The 18,756-nt window shown below is 32.3% G+C and overlaps 2 protein-coding genes and 1 pseudogene across 2 annotated transcripts in view; 1 reads left to right on the forward strand and 2 right to left on the reverse strand.

Moving 5' to 3' along the window:
• Positions 1-394: 394 nt before the first annotated feature.
• Positions 395-7,796, reverse strand: LOC136979229 (putative fatty acyl-CoA reductase CG5065). Its single transcript, XM_067275174.1, has 12 exons — positions 7,525-7,796; positions 7,335-7,448; positions 5,499-5,674; positions 5,351-5,423; positions 3,858-3,964; positions 3,598-3,766; positions 3,479-3,523; positions 3,286-3,413; positions 1,737-1,976; positions 1,530-1,659; positions 1,130-1,257; positions 395-632 (listed from the first exon to the last, which is right to left on the reverse strand). The coding sequence occupies exons 1-12, from the start codon at positions 7,591-7,593 to the stop codon at positions 551-553; spliced, it is 1,461 nt and encodes a 486-aa protein (XP_067131275.1). The 5' UTR covers positions 7,594-7,796; the 3' UTR covers positions 395-550.
• Positions 7,797-8,597: 801 nt separating this feature from the next.
• On the reverse strand, positions 8,598-9,612 carry LOC136979203 (uncharacterized; annotated as a pseudogene).
• A 2,946-nt stretch (positions 9,613-12,558) lies between these two features.
• Rrp6 (exosome component Rrp6) overlaps positions 12,559-18,756 on the forward strand; it is a 51,112-nt gene continuing 44,914 nt past the window's right edge. Inside the window, exon 1 of the mRNA XM_067275151.1 lies at positions 12,559-12,672. Coding sequence (XP_067131252.1) covers positions 12,619-12,672 — 54 coding nt within the window. The 5' untranslated portion in view covers positions 12,559-12,618. The remainder of the gene's footprint in view (positions 12,673-18,756) is intronic.

Below are 18,756 nucleotides of genomic sequence, written 5' to 3' on the forward strand. Positions count from 1 at the left end.
CGATGAACAAAACGAATGAATGCGTGTCACGTTATTCTAATATATTTATTAATTCGTGTACTTTTAGTAAACTGAAACGAGATGAAGAATATCGTTGCTTTACTTCTTCTTACTGTATTGGTCTTAACAGTAGGTGAGTAATGTATTCTATGCAAATGTATACGAATTTTTGCATTAAAATAGTTTTTAAACTGGTATGAATTAATATTAACCTTTTCAGTTCCGATCAGTGAAGTAGAAAGTAAGTACTGTTACAGCAAAAGCGATTGTCTAAGCGAGTGCATGGTTGTTAAGGAATGCAAATTTGGAACCTGTTACTGCAAAGGAAACGGAAAGTGATATTCACTAAACTCATTCGTGTGAAATGTTAATGTTCATCTCCTTAAAATGCAGATCAGGCAAAATATAATCGATTAAACGCTTGAAAATATGTATAAAATTAGAAATAAAACTGTTATAGTAGCATGAATCTGTATATTTTAATATAATTTTATATGAAACCATGATACAATATCTAAAAATATTCCAAATGTTATCATTTCGTTTTAATTTACATAACCAGAACTTTAAAAATCAGATAAGTCAGCCCCGAGAAAATTGCAACTTTGGCAATTAAAACGATGAAATAATTCCTGAAAATAAAAGAATAATAAATATAATAAGTTATAAATAAATAATAAAAATTATCAAAAACTCGGGAAAAAATTGTGATATTTCCCTCTTTACGACCACACATTGATTTACTTTGATGGAATACGAAAACACGAAAGAACTTCCTACAGAACACTGACCCTTATTCGGGTGTTCGACACGTGAACAGAAGAAAACTCGGAAAACTTCACCTGGCCGGTGAACCCTCGACCAACTACCAGTGTTCGGTAGTTTTATGCACTCGGCCACTGCTCGGCGGCCAGCAGGTTCGTCAGGTACGATCTCGCGATACCACTTATACGATACACTCCTACTTTACGACCCTACTTTGGTTTGCTTTGATGGGAAACCGATACACGATCTGCCAAGGGAGATACCTTTAGGAGGGACTTTCTCTAGAAAACTGGCCTTTATTCGGGTCTTGACACGTAAAAGCGGGTCTCTAATGTATTTAGGAAGATAAATGAGCAATGATTACCTCATAACACGTTTCCTAGCCTGGATAATGGTAGAATCATCTTCTTTCAATACATATCTCCTGATTCCAAGACTGTACCATTTTAAGTAATCATTCCAATCGACTTTTCCCACATCGCAGTCAAAATTCTAAAATAGATCATATTATTTAATTCGTTCGTGATACGAGATCAATAAATACAATTTTAATAATATCACATTATTTTTCAAGTCACGATGACATCAATGTATATGTATGGAAGAGCTTGACCGTACTACACAGTTTGACTTCAGTCACAGGGACTAGCGTGGGAAGGGGCAGAGAATGGCTTCCCACCTGTATTATCCGTAATATAAAAATCGAACTCACACCTGGATCCTGAAGAAGTACATTTTTAATAATTTTATGTAATATAAGTTACCTTTTTATCTTCTAGTGACATCATTTCGTTCAATTTTTCAGTGTTGTCAGAATGAAACTTCCATTCCCGAGTATAAAAGTATTCAAAAGCAGCATTTACTTTCTTCATTTTTTTGTGAATATTAAATAACCTAAATTAAATATAAAGATTAAGTATTTATGTATGTATAATTGCCATAATTTCCAAAATTATTTAACTAAAATATACCATGGTTTCTTTCCCATAGCAACTGATAAAACATCAACAAAATAAGCCAGTAGAATATGTTCTATCAAGACACAAAATTGATGCCAATAATATTTGTAGTGAATATTAAAGCGTGGATAGAAACGATTTTTTTGTGAAGGATAAATCCATGCATTTTTCTTTGTAATTTGCATCCATTTTAACCAGTCAAGAGGATTCCTATTTCCTGAAATACAGTTATACACTGGAATTGCTTCTGAACTGTAAAAATAAATGAACAAATAGATGTTATGACTTCTCTCTCGATGTCTCTTAACCATAAATTTTTCTCTAAAGAAGAAACTTTCGCAAAATCTTTCTATCTTTAAAGGACTATATTTACATGCCCGTCACAATAGGTCAAAATTCTCATTATTGCAAGCTAGAGTTCGTTTAGGCCCACAATAGAGAGGTTGCAGCCGTCGTTTTCAGCCCGAAACGTGAACGTCGAGCGCCGCCATCTTGCAATTCTTGAAGGTTGCTAATGGCGTTCGCTACGTCTAGCATGGCTAGTAGAAGATCGGTTTAAACTTCTTCATTTTTTTGTGTTTGGGGTTAAAATTATGACGTATTTTATTAAAATAATGATTATTTAAGCATTTATGAATAATATTGTAAAGAAACAGACAATTTTAATCCAGAAGTTATTTAATTATTCAATTTTTTGCAAGTGATGCGAAATACCTATAGAATTTACATATAGGTATTTGTCTTCATAATAGCTTATCATAATTCTGTAAGAGTAGGATTGTTCTTTCACGGCATCTTCCACCATCAACAGCGTAATAGGTTTGTAAATTTTCTAAAAATAATTTCCCGAGCTGCTTTCGGATTTACATAAACCACTACTTCCCTCGACAAAAGTATGAGATTGTCCTATAGTAAGGTGGGAGATACGACGCTAATTAAAAATAATTATTTAGTGTTATTAAACATCCTATAAACACTTTAAAATGGTTTAATTTGTTTATTTATCTTCGCCACTAACATTCGTCGTTGTCAAACGTGTTCCGCCATTTTTCAACAATATCCCAGGAGTCAGTGCACGACGTGAACGTGTGGTGCAACGTATTTTACTTGGATTCAAACGTCAAACGAGTACTTCTGCTTGCCGTATAAGTTTAACGTTTAAACTTCGGCCGCAACTTCTCTAATATAAAAGTCACGAAGAATGGGGCCCGAAATATTACAGTAATTTATTTACGAATGAAAATTTCTTGGGGCTTGACCCAAATCGGCCAAAATGAATGAAGAATTTATTAGATTGGATCGATAGTATAAGACAATGCAACACATAGGCAATCTGCCAAGGGAATTGGCTCCCGAGAGAACTGTCGTGGGAATTTAGCCGTTGTATACGTGTTATACACGTGAAGTAAACCCGAAAATCTCTATGTGCCCACCCGTTGGTAAGGCCCGAATCCACGACCAACTAGTGTTCTTTTCTCCACTCGGCCACTGGGTAAAGAATGGAAAACGATAAATAATGAAAATTTAAATTCTTAAAGAATACGTATTCAATACGCGTTACCTTTCGTGAGGTGTCAAAGCCTTCCTCCAAGCTGCAGACAATAGTACATTTATTACTATATCCGCTGGAACAATATCACAAATTTTGTTTTCATTTACTAAGATGTTTATTCCAATGCCTTTTGTGATCTGAAATGTAATCCTTATTACTTTTGTACTTTTTTTTTTACCTCAAAAAGTTAATTTGCACTTACAGCTATAACGAATGCATTAGCACCGTTCCAGCTATCGTTCCACCCCTAAATATACAAATTATATTAATCACCTATTTTTAAAATGTAATTTTAATTTTAAAAATATGTTTAAAACTCACAGGTAAAGGTTCTTTCCAACAGCAGCTTACAATGGAAGGTCTTACAATAACAAGAGGTAAGTCTCTGTAATTGTTGTTTAATAAGTTTTCTGCAATTGCTTTCGTCAATGTATACACATTTGGTCTATTTTCTAAAATATTTTCGGTTGATATTTCCATAAAATCAAAGCTAAATAATTTTAAATGTTTTAAAATTAGTTGTAGTAATGGATAATGTACAAACGCTTGTCTTTATTTTAAACAATTATCCTTATATTTACTTTAAACTATCCTTTAATGTCTCATAACTCATGGGCAGTGGATAAATTTTCTCTTCAATTTCTACTCTTTGACAGTTACTAAAAGCTGTAGATACGTGAACAAAAGCCTAAGAATTAAAAGAAAAATATTTTTATTAAATTTTCAACCACTGTGTGTAATTTGTTGAGATAAAAAGAAATTAAAAAGTAAAAAATGAAAGATCCAATAGTTTAAAGTAGATAATTATATTGATATCTCTTCGGAATCGGAGCTTCAGTAACATTTTATGTAATGTTCCTTGTCTTCAGTCGACTCCATTGCATTAATGAATAATAAGAGAGTACTGTACGTTTCATATTCAACAAGACTTCGCTATGCCCCCCCATAGAGACTAACAATTACACATGAAAGTTCCTAAGGTTTCTGTCCCAGGTCTTCAGACTGGACTTGAATCAGGTCTTCCGAGCTACTACTTGATATCCTTATCGTTTAGACACCACCATCCTGGGTTCTAATAATAATGGCGTCGGAGTTTAAATCACTCATTATTCAGAGTCCAGGTTATGGTGTAATTATGTTTTATATTGCGTTTGCCTTCTCCTTAAGATGGCAACCTACTGCTCTGAAGGACCCGGGCTCAAATTAGGACGGTTAGAAAAACCCCAGGAATTTTTCGAGGGGGTCGTTAGTGTAGATAAGTTGGGTCCCGAACCCACCATGGGATTGCATAAAAGGCCATCTTCATGCTCACAAGGCGGAAAGAGTTTAAAAAATTACTTGATTCCATTAGTTTCTGGTTACAAGTGTTATAATTTTAAATAATAATCTAACACTTTTATCGTTGCCGAGAAAGTTTAATTTAAAACAAACGTTTTCGACCTATTCCGTAAGTCATCATCAGGTTAAATAAACCGACAAATGGAACAATTCCGTTCCAGAGGATCGAATACAAATATTTAAATGTCAAAAAATTGACAACGGATTAAAAGATGATAAATAATAAACGAATATTGTATAAAATTAAAAACAAGGAATAAAATAAAAATTAAAAATAAACACAGAAAAACTCCTAAATACAAGTATCAACTAATACTAATGCAGAACAATAAAATAAACATAATTTACATGTTTATTTTATTGTTCTGCATTAGTATTAGTTGATACTTGTATTTAGGAGTTTTTCTGTGTTTATTTTTAATTTTATTTTATTCCTTGTTTTTAATTTTATACAATATTCGTTTATTATTTATCATCTTTTAATCCGTTGTCAATTTTTTGACATTTAAATATTTGTATTCGATCCTCTGGAACGGAATTGTTTTATTTGTCGGTTTATTTAACCTGATGATGACTTACGGAATAGGTCGAAAACGTTTGTTTTAAATTAAACTTTCTCGGCAACGATAAAAGTGTTAGATTATTATTTAATATTTTGCTGAGCACGTTCTATATAATGTTATACTTTTATATCTAATATATTGATATCATGGTACGAACATAAGAAAATAATTACCACTAAATTATCAATAAGACGACAAACATCAGCTAAATTCTTTGTCGACTCCACATTATTTATAAATGAATTTCTAAAAAAAAGCAAATAATTTAAAATTTTATATACCGTATTACTCAACAAAAAGTAGAGATTAGTCTACAATTACCGAAAAGATTCGTTGAATTTAACTGATGCGGCCAGATGAAAAACTATAGAAACGTATTTCTTGATTAGATCCAAGTCTGAAGAAAACATTCCTAAATTCACTTGCGTCACATCCCCTTCGATGTAGTATACTTTATTCAATATGTCCGGTTTCGATTGTTTTAACCTATCGAAAATCTTCAAGAAGAAGAATTATAATATCTAATTTTAAAAAATCGCTTTCTCTTTTTTAAAATAATAGAATATAGCCGTTATCTTCTAAATATAAACTGTGTAGTCAAATTTGAGAATATAAAATGAGCGAATGGCAATGCGGAAACGCTGTATAAGGGTTAAAAGTACAAAATAATCTAATTATCTTAATGCTTTTAACTTTTTATTTTTTTGCCCGGGCAACTCTGAGCTTACCTGCTAGTTGTCTTATAAATAATGTAATTTTATTTTATTTTGCCGAATTAAAAATATACCACCGTTGGTACGAAAACGTATACCACGAATTCGGGCCCATCAGATGGGCCCGATTCGTGGTATATAAAGAAATATCAGTATATCTTGTTGCATTTAGTGCGAAAACTAACTAACTAAATAAAAATTTTTATAAATATTTGTGTTCGGAGATAATGCCAGGACACTCCAAGCACTAATAAAAATCTGGTCGTGTCGATTTAGGCAAAGATAGAAAGTTTTCTAGACCCTCGCGCTGATACATAACTAAGTAACTAAAAATCTTCTATAAGTAAGTGTTCTTAAAATTATAAAAAAAACCCATGCTTTTTAGAATCTCAAAATAAAATTTTATTCTTTAGTTCAGTGCAATGTTTGCTAAAAGCAGACTTGTACTCAAATCAAACTGTTTGGTTATTCTAAAATTTAGAATAACCAAACAATATTTAATATTTAGTACAATTATATATATAATAAAGTATAATTTATAGATTAATAGATAAATAAACTAGATATAAAATATAAAATAAAGTATAATATATATATATATATATATATATACACACATATATATTATACTTTATTTTATATTTTATATCTAGTTTAATAAGTGTAGAGCAACTCAGCTGAGTTCTAACTGTTATCACATACCATAGTAACCCTATACTAGTAAACCTATTGTAGGCCTGGTGTGATAAACCTTTAAGTAAGATAACATTTGTAGTCATGCGAATCAAGTAATATAATATAATACAGTAGAGAGTCGTTAATTGGAACGTCGGTAATTGAAATGGCCGGAAATTGGAACGATTTTCAGTCGAACTGTGTCGTGCCGAATCGAACGTTTTTGATACTAGATTTACTTCTAAAGTATAATTTTCATGTTTTTTATATTCTTTAATATATTTATTTTGTTTGTACAAAATGCAGAAATAATTTTTAACGATACGATAGCCTCGATGATTATTATAAAAATTTTCGTTAGGCTTAAAATCGACGAAAATTCAACACGAAGCGACACGCGACGGAGAAAAATTTGAACATCGGACAGGTTAATATATTTTTTCGTACAAAGTCGGAAATTGGAACAAATGACTAATTGGAACGACCCCAGTCCCCAATTGATGCCAATTTTCGACGCTCTACTGTATAAGGGTTAAAAGTACAAAATAATCTAATTATCTTAATGCTTTTAACTTTTTATTTTTTTGCCCGGGCAACTCTGAGCTTACCTGATAGTTGTCTTATAAATAATGTAATTTTATTTTATTTTGCCGAATTAAATATTCTTGGAGAAAAAGAAATAAAACAATTTTTGTCTTTCGTTAAATTAACTAATAGTTAAAAGCCTGATCTAGGAAAGTCTTAAAAATTAGACTAATTTGTGACTTACTTTAGCACTGAGTAATTTTTCTATTCTGTCTTCAATTCCGACGCCATTTTTGTTCCTTACTAAAATATAAATCTTTCTAACGTTGCAAGATGTTAGTAATTTCTCCAGTAAAATCTACATACAATTACAATTGTTTATATTAAAAATATACGTTTAATATATAAAAAATTGAACATTAAGTGTAATTTACCTTTCCTAGAAAACCTGTAGCTCCTGTAATGAATATCTCACGATTCTGATAAAACATAGGAAGGTGCATTTTCCTAGAGCGATTTGCTTGTTTTGTCAAATTCTCTCTTTGTGCGAAAGAAAATCTCTTCTGTTGCTTTTTGTGTAAAAAATTAATAATATAGTATTCGGTCGTCCTTGGTATTTTATAATTTAGGACTTGCTTAGATAACAAATGACGTAAAAATCGCGAAGAAAAATTATTACTTCAATTTTCCTGAATAGACTGCTTCCTTTAGCAATATTTTAAATAATTGTCGAATCTTCCTTGTTGATTACACGACGATTTAATAATTAAAATCCATTAAAATTTATCAATTTTGTCATATTACACCAGAATAAAGATATTCAAACTCTATAGTTTAACAGAAGACCGTCGTTAAATATGGTGACCTTCATTGTGTCCTTTTATTACCCGAGCTCTTTCTGTCCTGGAGGCACTAAGAGTGCCCTTTTTTCTACAACAAAGCCCGACATATGAAAAATTCTCGGGGATGTTCTTTCGAATTCGATTTCAGATCTCCAGAGAGACAGACTAAAGCTTGACCGTCTCGGTCGGTCTTTAGGCAATTATCTACCTCGTGTAAGTCTAAATCAGTTTTTCTGTGTCTAAATGAAGGAAAGTTGAAATTTACGACATAATTTACCTTCTATGACGTACGAAGCAAAGATTCGTTTGACTCCAAACATAACCGCAGCGATTCTCGACACGTGTTCAAGTTAGTGATGGGATTGGAATATCGGAATATCGATATATCGTGCCTGGTAATTTCCGATATATCGCGATATTCGTGGTTTCGATATATCATCAATATATCGTAGTGTTTTGGTGCGATGTGATGTGGATTGGCTGCAGGGGCGTACCAATTGAAAATGGCGTCTAGGGCACGCATCAAAATTGCGCTCCTTCGTAAATTATCTTAACATAAGAAACAGATACACTAAATACAGTAAATAAAACAATCATAAATCTTATTTACAAAACATATTTATTTTCTATTTCATAATGAAAGTGAGTCCGTAAATCCTTTACACTTACAATTGCACCTTCCTGGCCTTCTGCGACGCAAACATATCGATGATGATTTCGAACAGGGCACAAATTCGGTGGGGGTCCCCCCCCTTTAAGAGTAGGCAAATTTGATGATTTAGAAAATTTACACAAAATACTGTACTTTCAATTAGATTTGAACTAGGAAGTTGTAAATTTCATTTAAAAATAAGGTTATTGTAAACAAACATATATTTTATAGCGTAAAACTAATTATTTTAATTTAACTGAAAAATACCTATGTGAAATTTTTTCCCGAAATTTTCCGATGTTTCATAGGTTTTTTCCCGGGTTTGGTTTTCTCTGCCTGTTGACCTCATGATTAGGCCACACTAGGCTGTCGCGGTAATAGAAAAAAAATTATGTTTAAACATAATTTTTTTTTAGTTTTGTGGGGGCCCCTGGGCACAGGCCCCAAATGCCCTTATGTAAATCCGGCCCTGATTTCGAAATCGGTTTTTTCCGTTTCTTCTCGCTCTATACTGAGCAAAGCTAAGTCGCATAACCTTTCTTGACCCATTGTAGCTCTCAAATACGAAAGTATTAATTTTAACTTACTGAAAGATCTCTCGCAACTTGCGATGAATACTACAATTGTCAGCAGAATTTGAATGGAAATGCTCAGATTCGGAAATAACTTTCATCCCCGAACTGCACAATAAATTCAAGTAGCTCTTCAGATTTCTTTATGTTGCCGTTTTTTCTTGTAGGTATTAGCATTCGAACGTCCAATATTTCCTCGTATAACTGTTCCCCGTTAACATCGCAACCATAGAAATGTCCAAATTCTTCACACTTCTTTTTTAAATCGTCGCAGTCGTCAGTGCCGTAACACAGTGTTTTAACAACTAGAAGAAATCCAAATCTGGCGTCAGTTTCGTGCAAACGAGTAAACCTTTCACTCATTTCACACACAATAAGATCCAGCGACCCCTTCGTTACTCGTTCCATTTCTTCTTTAGCCGTCAATCCTGCGTCCGACGCACTCTCGCCATCCATACATTTTTTTCGCCTTCGACGCCTTTCCGTGGCTACATCCCATTCCTGGCAAAGGTTGAATCCTTTTTTTAATGCCTCGTTAACTGACCTTTCTCCTTCATTTGGAAAATAGTCTCGGAGGGCTTTTATGTCCGAGGCAGCATTACGAAAATTTATAGTAGGGTCCTGGAGCCGCTTTTGGACACGGTCAATGAAAACGAGTACATCGTTCCAAAATACTAACAACGTCAGAAAATGGTAGGACAACACGCGATTATGAAGAAGTCTGGTCTCGCTTCTTGTTTCGGCGGTTTGATCGCTATCGTCTGTCATATCTTGGAGAAGGTTCAGTATATCTTTAAGATATTTGTAAACTGGCTTTACTGCTTCGACCCTTGCACTCCATCTTGGTTCGGACTCTGATTTTACAACTACAGGTACGCATTTTTTGAGTTTTTCTCAGCGCAGAGTGGAATGAGTAAAAAATACGTAAAGAGCTTCGATAGTTCCGAAAAACGTGACCATTAAAGTGTCCCGCTTGGCTGCGTGTACTGTACACCGACCAAATTGAGTGAATGATTATCGCAATTCACAAATATCGCCAGATTATTCTTTGGTGAGCACCAGTTCGGTGCCCAGTCATCGCAGCAGCATTATCGTAATATCGCGAACGACGAAGCTGTAGATCCATATCTTCTTTCCCTAGCTGTTTAATATTTCGTCAACTAAACTTCCAGCGTCTTTTTGAATTATCTGGATGAAACCGAGAAAGGACGCTAACGCGGACTGATTTTCTTTTAAAATCAACCTCTACATATCTCGCTACTTCTGACATCTGCTCACGATGTGCCTGATCAGGAGTCGAGTTAAACGTGAGACCGTAGTATTTTGATTCGCGAATGCTTCGCAATAAACTTTGGCGAACGGTGGTCGCCATCAGATGAATGAACTCATTTTGAACTTGAGGTGAAAAGTAAGATATGGTTCCGGGATTATTTTTAACACGAGTGAGATGGTTATTCGTGACGGGGTCGAATATGGCCGACAGTTTTATTAATCCGAAGAAATTACCAACATTGCTGGATTCGGTTCTATCGCATGCAGTGAGTGACTCCCTGTGACCTCGTAATGCAAGATTTTGAGAAGCGAGAAATTTGATACGGTGAAGAATTCTTTTTAATACGTTACGCCACTTTCGTTTTTCTGTCTCGATCTGGGTTTGAAGTTTAGCGTCAATGGTCCCTTTATTAGCTGCAAAATTTCTTTCCGTTTCCTTCCATTGGGTGAAATGGAAAGAAATTTTGATACTGCCAATGATAAGTTGTATGACTAAAGCCACAGTTGCCAGAACTCCTTTGGAAACAGTAGGAAAAAATTTTTAGGTTGCCACGATGAATTCCCTGGCGTACTATTTTAAGGATGCCGAAAGCAATCACTCACTAGCTGTTTCTAGTATACTCGATTCGCGATTTAAAAGGCTGCATTTTGATTCGCGAATAGCTTGTTCACGGGCAATATCTCACATCAATCAGACCCTAAAAGATATTGCAAAAACAGGAAATGAAGGGAATGAGCGTCAGTTAGAAGATCAGGTAGTACAGAGTCTGTACTACGGACTGCTAACAATGACGATATCTGGAGCTTCCACACCTGTCCGGCTGCAAAGCAGACAGGCAGTGAAACACAGAGAAACTCGGGTAGCTTGGTTACAGAGTTAAAACCTTACCTAAATTAAAATTTGATAGACCGTAAATGCTGCCCCTTAAAAGAATGAGAACAGTTGTCTGCCGTATTCTTAAACACGAAAAAGCTAGCAGACCAGTATTACTGTATCCCGGGATGTTCCGTCGGAAAGATTGTTTTCGAAAGTGGGTCTCATTGTGACGTCGAGATGAAACATGCTAGCCAGCTCAATCCTTGCATAGCTAACGTTTTTATCTTACCTCTCCAAAAAATGGTTTATTACAACGTACAGTATTAAGTTAGTTGGCTAAGTAATGCAGAGATTAGAACGTATCGAGTAAGATCATAAAAATAATAAATAAACAAATAAGTTACATAATCCATTTGTACGTGTAGTGGTATTTTGTAACTTCTGAGTTCATTATTATCTTGTTTTCTTTGTACAACTTCAAATCTAAACTGAAAGTTATGGGGCCCAGTGAATTACAATATTGCTGGGTTGGATTCCCACGCTGTTAAAAGTAAAAGTGGGGAAATGTGATGTAGGTTACTTCGCATGAGGTAACCTACATAACTTAAATACCTTTATAAGATCCCCTTCCCTGTTATAATTTTTGAACCTGCAAGGAGAAATTTTAACCCTAGTAGTCAAAATTCCCAGATTAGTCCGATATATCGATATTTTGTAATGATATTAGATAATATCATTATCGGCTTTGTGGGTTATCGATATATCGACATATCGATATTTACAAAACTTTTCCCATCACTAGTTCAAATGTACCCAAGTTTACTAATATTTCCATTAGAATACCCCAACAAGAAACATGTGGATTTCAACAGTTAGACGTTTGAAGCGATTAAGGCGTCAGCCTATCTTCCTGTGGACCCGGATAAGTTCCCTCGGGCCCAAAAATCTTAGGGTTCGATCCCGAGGACTTCAAACCCGAATCAAATGATTGTTGTTCGAAACAAGTTAAATTCCAATTCACAATTAACATATGTTTCGGATTTCTGCAATTTTTAAGTAGAATAATTAAATATAATTAAATCTTCCTACGTGATACGGTAATAATCGGACGGTATTCTTGAAACAAGCAATTTACAATACAGTATATATATTTTTTTAATTTCATAAAATTTTAAATTTCGAAAATAGTTATGATTTAATTTTAAAAGTTATTTGAATAAATAATAAAATAATTTTATTATATTTAAATATATATTTAATTTAAAAGAATTTAAATGAAAATTATATATTTTTTCATGAAAAGTCGGCAACACTGGAAACTTGTACTGCACGAGGATTCGAAATTTCTGATATTTTTATATTTTATAAAAAAAATGGAGGAAGATTCTGTTATTCCAGGTTTTCCCGATGTTAACTCGTATTCTCAGGTATATTTTTGTTTTGTTTTTTAAATAATAACAACTAATATATGATTATAGGTTAAACGTTCACGTATTCAATTTATAAATTTTCATTTGTAATCTAACACGTGCCTCCAATACCATTAAATATTAAATTAAACCAAATGTTAATATCTGCTTTAAATAATTACAACATTTAATGCTTTAATTGTCACAAAATTACAAAATAATTCAGTGAATTTAATCAAAAAGTCTACAGAAATAAATTTCTTTATGAATTGTTATTGAGAGGAGCTTCTTTACTTTGCAAAAAGGATTTGATTCTAGAAATGTGCATAAAGGCGGCACAATTGCAGATGTGAATGACACTGTTAGGACCTTAATGCAGCTTTAGAGTATGCCCATAGGAGCAAAAATGTCTAAGGAATCACCTCTAAATGTGACCCTTAGTGAGATATACCACCCTAAAATTAGCCTATCTGATTTTTTCACCCTAAAAAATAGGGTAAAATTTAAAAGTGAGAAAGTTTGGAACTATTTCTCAAAACAATCCTAAAAATCAACTGTTTTCCACTTTACTAGAGACGGCTAAAAGCTCGTAAAATACGAGAAATGACGTCGTGCCGACTACTTCCGGGATGCACTCCGCTAAACCTGTCGTGTGTTCGGTGTAAAAACTTCGGAGGCAAATGTCTTGCCAAGGGTTGCAATTAGAAATATGGTTTTTTTGATTTTTTTGGTTGTTTGGGATTCAAAATCTCTCATTCAAAACTAGTTTTACCAGAAAAGTACCTTTCATATAAACGTGTGTAAAATTTTGGTAGTACTAAGAAGTGGTATAACACTTCTTTCTCTCTCGGGGATTTTTTTTATAAAAACAGATATTTGACCAAAATTTGCAAAATACATAGAATTTTTTTTGCCAAACCGTACAGAAAATGCTATAAACAAAACAACCGTAATACTACTTGCCGACTGCCCCGTTTGGCTCACTGTTGGTTAAGCTTGTTTCTGTCGTGATGTGTCACGTTGGAATTGCAAACACGTACAATATGTGTAGCGTGATTCTACTGTGAATTCGCTCGGTCGTGTGACTACCTCAAAACGTTGCTTGGCTGGTGCGTGCTGCTCGTATCGGTCTCGTGACGTCAACAATTTATTTTTTTGGGATTAACTCCAAGAAAAAAAGAACAAATAAATTATGAAATTACATCAAAATTCAGATTAAATGCTTATAACACAGAGACACAGACTAAAACCTTTCACAGTGTTGTATACGATAGAGAACCAACTAACGTTTTCGGCCTCCACCAAGGTTTTCTTCGGGTTGAGAACTATTGTGTTAAATGCTTATAATCCTAAATAAATAAATGTAGATTTGTTATGTAAATTTACATATATACATGTTGTATGTAACTAATCATTTTATTTTAAAATTTGAACTAAAGTTATATAACAATAATATACATAAGACTTTTCTGTTTGGAAATAAAATGTTTTATTTAAGACATTAGATATAATGTGCATTAGAGCAGCATTTCCGAAAGATTTTATGTTGCGTGGACCAGTACTTTTGTGAAATTAAATAAAAATAATTATAAAACTGACCAGCACTGGTTCTCAGGGTACAATTTTAATAGCACTGTGTAACAAAACAAAGATGTGAAATTCAATTGGTCTCAGGCAAATGGTATCACAGTATCAGTATCAAATTAACCCCATGAACTTTGTTTTGAAATTTTGTAATTATTTTTTTTTTAATGAATTTCTTGTTAGTGACTCTTAAAATTGTTTGCTAATGAATAGTTAAAATAATGAGAAGGTGTTAACACTGCCCCCACTTTATCATTAAATAATATACAATTAATTTTGGTACTTTCATAATATCACAGAGAAATTCACTTATTAGTAAGATAAAGCAAGAGAAATGAAGTTCAGAATGAATAAAATGAACCTATGCGGATAGGATAGTTATGTTCATCATCATCATAAACTTTATTTATATTAGGCATTGCCTGTTACAAAAGGTGGGATAATGTGGTACATAAAATTACATAATCTCATAAGCAATACAATTGCGGTCTATACAATCCCCTTATTAATTAATAAATTAGCATAGATTACAGAATTAATATATTAAGTTGATTAACAATAAAAAATTTTTGAGCATAATTATACAGGTTGTATATAGTAGTCTTTTTAGCTTTATGAAAAAAAAGAATACATGAAATCTTCACTGCTATTTAGAAATAAAGTCTCAATATTATATCTTTTCCGCAACTCTTGTGTTCTATTACAGGAACAAGTACAAAATAAATGAAGTTTAGACATGGCCACATTACAACTTGTACAAAACAATCTAGAGAATTGATAGATATTTTTATTAATCAAAATAATCTCTCTATTTAATCTTAATTGAATAAAGAACTTTTTGACATTAAAGGATAAATCGGAACCAATATAATTATTGATGTCTGGATAATTCAAAACAATATTATAACAAATAGAGTTCTTATGAATTTTAACATCATGTATATCTTGAGACAAGGATATCTCAAAAGCGTTCTTAATCAATTGTGCATTATATATTTCATTGGAGTCTGTATTATATATAAACGGAGATATTGAAAACCCAAACATATTAAATATCGTAGATATTTGATAGACCCAATTTGGTTTATGCTTATCGTTAAGCGATTTATTATATAGTAACTCCAGCAGTAAAAAAGGCAACGATTCATTGTCTCTCAATCAACTCAAAAATTTAACATATCTTCTCATGAAAAAAGGTTCCAACCTGAATCTATTCAATTCGAGATGCAACACCGCTCCAGAAACATTAAAATCCAACGAAAAGACTTTTCGTATAAATTTGTTTTGAATAATTTCCAATTTTTTAAAGTACAAAGGACGCCAAATAGGTGCAGCGTATCCACATGAATTTAAAACAATCGAAGAGAATAATCTAAATTGAACTTTTATATTACAAGTTTTTAATCTACCAAATAGTTTAACTAAATTGTTGATCAAAGTAGAAGCTTTTGCTTTCATTCTCTTAAACTGCCTTTCAAACGACAAGGTAGATGTGAACGTAACACCCAGAAATTTCATCTCTGAGACAATTAAAAGTCTTTCCTGATGAAGAAAAAAGAACATATGTTTTTTTGGTAGATTGGTACCGTTTCGAAAAATCATTACATAAGATTTTTTTGGGTTAATTTTTAACTTAGAGTCTTCACAATATTTTTCCAAAGCTTTAATTTTTCGTCGAAGTGCAGCTGCAGTCGGTGCTAATACAATAATGTCATCGGCGTATGATATGGAATGAACTATCTGATCTGAAAAACAAAAACCGTCATTGTCATTTGTAAAACATGCATTTAGATCATGTAGATAGAAATTGAATAGATAGGTTTATTTTTATACTTGGTAATATGGTATTATTTTGTTTTATATTTATATCATAATGACCAAACAACAACCCAACTGCATTAATCAGTTTAACATCTGCCTGACATTTAAACATTTTATTCTGTAGCTTAGATATTGAAACAGAATCATACGCCTTTTCTAAATCCAAGAAAAGGGCAAATACTTTATGTTGCTTTCTTAGTAGTTGTAGTTGTATTACTGCAGTAAGTACAAACAATGCCACAAGAGTACCACCATCTTTGTTAAAAGCATATTGGGTATTATTTTTATATCCATTTATATCTATCCATTCATTAAATTTTGACGATAAAATAGATGTATATAGTTTTCATAAGCCGGACAATAAAGCAATCAGTCTATAGTTGGCTGGTTGACTTTTATCTCCCCTCTTAAAAATCATATATAAAATTACTTTATTCCAGTTATTAGGTATTGTAGACTGATTATATAAATCATTAAATATTCTGGCTAAGTACTCAATCATTGACTTAGAAAAATTATTTATTATTGAATTTCTTATATTATCATAACCTGGGGCTGTTTTTTCTTTCAGTTTATTAATATAAGTACACAAAACTTCCGAACTAAACATATTTCCATTTGATTGACTGTTTCCTCCATTTTGAAAGATCGTATGTATTCCATTATAAATTGAATAGTAATCTGAAAAATCACTAAAATACTTATACCAAACATCATAAGATATAACTGAGTTATTAATGCGCTTGGTATCTATACGAAATCTATTTATGGTCTTCCAAAACAATTTAGAGTCCTTTTGATCAATAAGTAGTTTACTGATTGAAGAGCAGTATTTAATCTTTTTGGCCTTAACTATGTTTCTATAAATTCTTTTGTTAAGTAAATATTGTTTTAAATCATAATATGAATTAGACCTTCGAAACTTCTGTAAGCTTCTTTGTTTCTTGATTTTGTAGTAATAGCATTTTTCATCATACCAAGATTGTTTAAACCTATTAATTTTGTTATTTTTATTGTTTTTAAAAAAGAAGGATTGTAGTAAATCCATTAGCTTATTATAGTTTCTATATGGATCATTAGTCATTTCATGTAATATTAATTCTTTGGAAATAAATACTAATTCTTTCTGAAATTTATGTAAATTAAACTTGGCTCTTATTTGTTTCACCAGATCAGAAGAAATATGCGGTCCTTTGATTAAGCCAATAGTATCCTTACTCCCTTTTAACTCTAAGTTCACCGGAAAATGATCTGATAAGTCTAATTCAAGGATTTCCATAAACAAGCATTGATCCATCATAGCTTGAGAACCAATAATATAATCAATAGTAGATTTTCCATTATGTGAAACAAAAGTGAATTCAGCCGGATAGTCTCCCATGATTCTACCATTCAATATAATTAACTCATTTTCCTGGGAAAAATTTAATAATGTAGAAGCATCTTTAGAAATAAACTTATCTTTCGATAATCTTTTATTATATATAAGGTCGCTAATACCTTTATACTTCAAATCCATAGAATCTCCTATACGAATATTAAAGTCTTCACCAACAATCCAGAAATTAATACAGTAAAATTTTAAACTTGTAAAGCATTATAAACTTGACACTATTTTTGAATTATTATTTAATATTTTAATCAAGAGTGTTTAAAGGTCCAGTAGGTTTAGCTTGTTGTGTGGTTTTTGTTTTGTTTTGTTTATATATAAAGGGATTCCGGAAATAATTCTACAATTTCAAATTATTATAATTATGTTAATTATTATCTGGGAATGTTGTAATAATCACCAAAACATTAGAAAACTGTTCAAGTTTTATATTTGCCTATTACTATTTCTCGACGTGTGCACCTTGTGTCATATGGCACACATCTAACCAATACTCAAATTCTTCCTATGTTTGTTACAGCATATCTGTTGTCACTTCTCTCACGACAACCAAAATTCTACAGCTCCCACAGCTTACTCATGTTGCATGATGACGTGTAATTCAGACTTTGAAAACTGCAGAACACAAAATATTTTCTCTGTTTACAGAGTCACCATTTTATGTTTTTGACACTTCTTATATTTATATAGTCGACAACAAGATATTTGAATGCGGATGGGAGATGAAACTTTGATTGTTACTCTATTTATTAGTGTATATTACATACTTCTTTTGTATAATAATTAACATAGCTACAACAATATAGAATGGCAGAACTCATTTTGGAAAACATTGTATATATATATATAGTCTCACAAATAAAAGATCTTAAAATCTAAACATGGGCTTGACAACTATATATCAGCCCAGGTTGAGTTTATTTCAATCATATATAACTGATCTACTTAGTTTATAGTCAGTTTAACATGTGTTATATTACATTAATGTACTTTTGTGTGTGTTTGAAAACCATCTTCTCAGATGTATCATTGATATATGATTTGTATTTTCCAGTAGAACTGTTAACCTATAGAATTTAGTATACTCCTGGCTTATCCCTATCATTAGTTAACAGTCTTTGTAAAGAACATTCAGATCTGATTGATATTATGTACCCTGTACCTTCTGTTAGGCAATAAAGTATCCAACTGGCATAACAAATTATGAAGAATACCCAAGTGAATGGTTTGCAATATTTTCATCTTGCCAAAAGACTCGCAATAGAATGAGAACCATTTATTTGAAAATTTATTGTTTTGTTTTGTTT

Source organism: Centruroides vittatus, unplaced genomic scaffold (assembly GCF_030686945.1).
Source record: "Centruroides vittatus isolate TY-2023 unplaced genomic scaffold, ASM3068694v2 contig_596, whole genome shotgun sequence".
In the NCBI taxonomy this organism is placed as follows: Eukaryota; Metazoa; Arthropoda; class Arachnida; order Scorpiones; family Buthidae; genus Centruroides; species Centruroides vittatus.

Bases quoted from the DNA above. Each gene is read 5' to 3' on its own strand.
- LOC136979229 (XM_067275174.1), bottom strand. From the start codon at position 7,593: ATGCACCTTCCTATGTTTTATCAGAATCGTGAGATATTCATTACAGGA. The intron at 5,675-7,334 runs GTAAGTCACAAA...TTCTTCTTGAAG, and splicing joins AAAAATTACTCAGTGCTAAA to ATTTTCGATAGGTTAAAACA. The intron at 1,660-1,736 runs GTATATTTTAGT...TATTTAATTTAG, and splicing joins GCTATGGGAAAGAAACCATG to GTTATTTAATATTCACAAAA.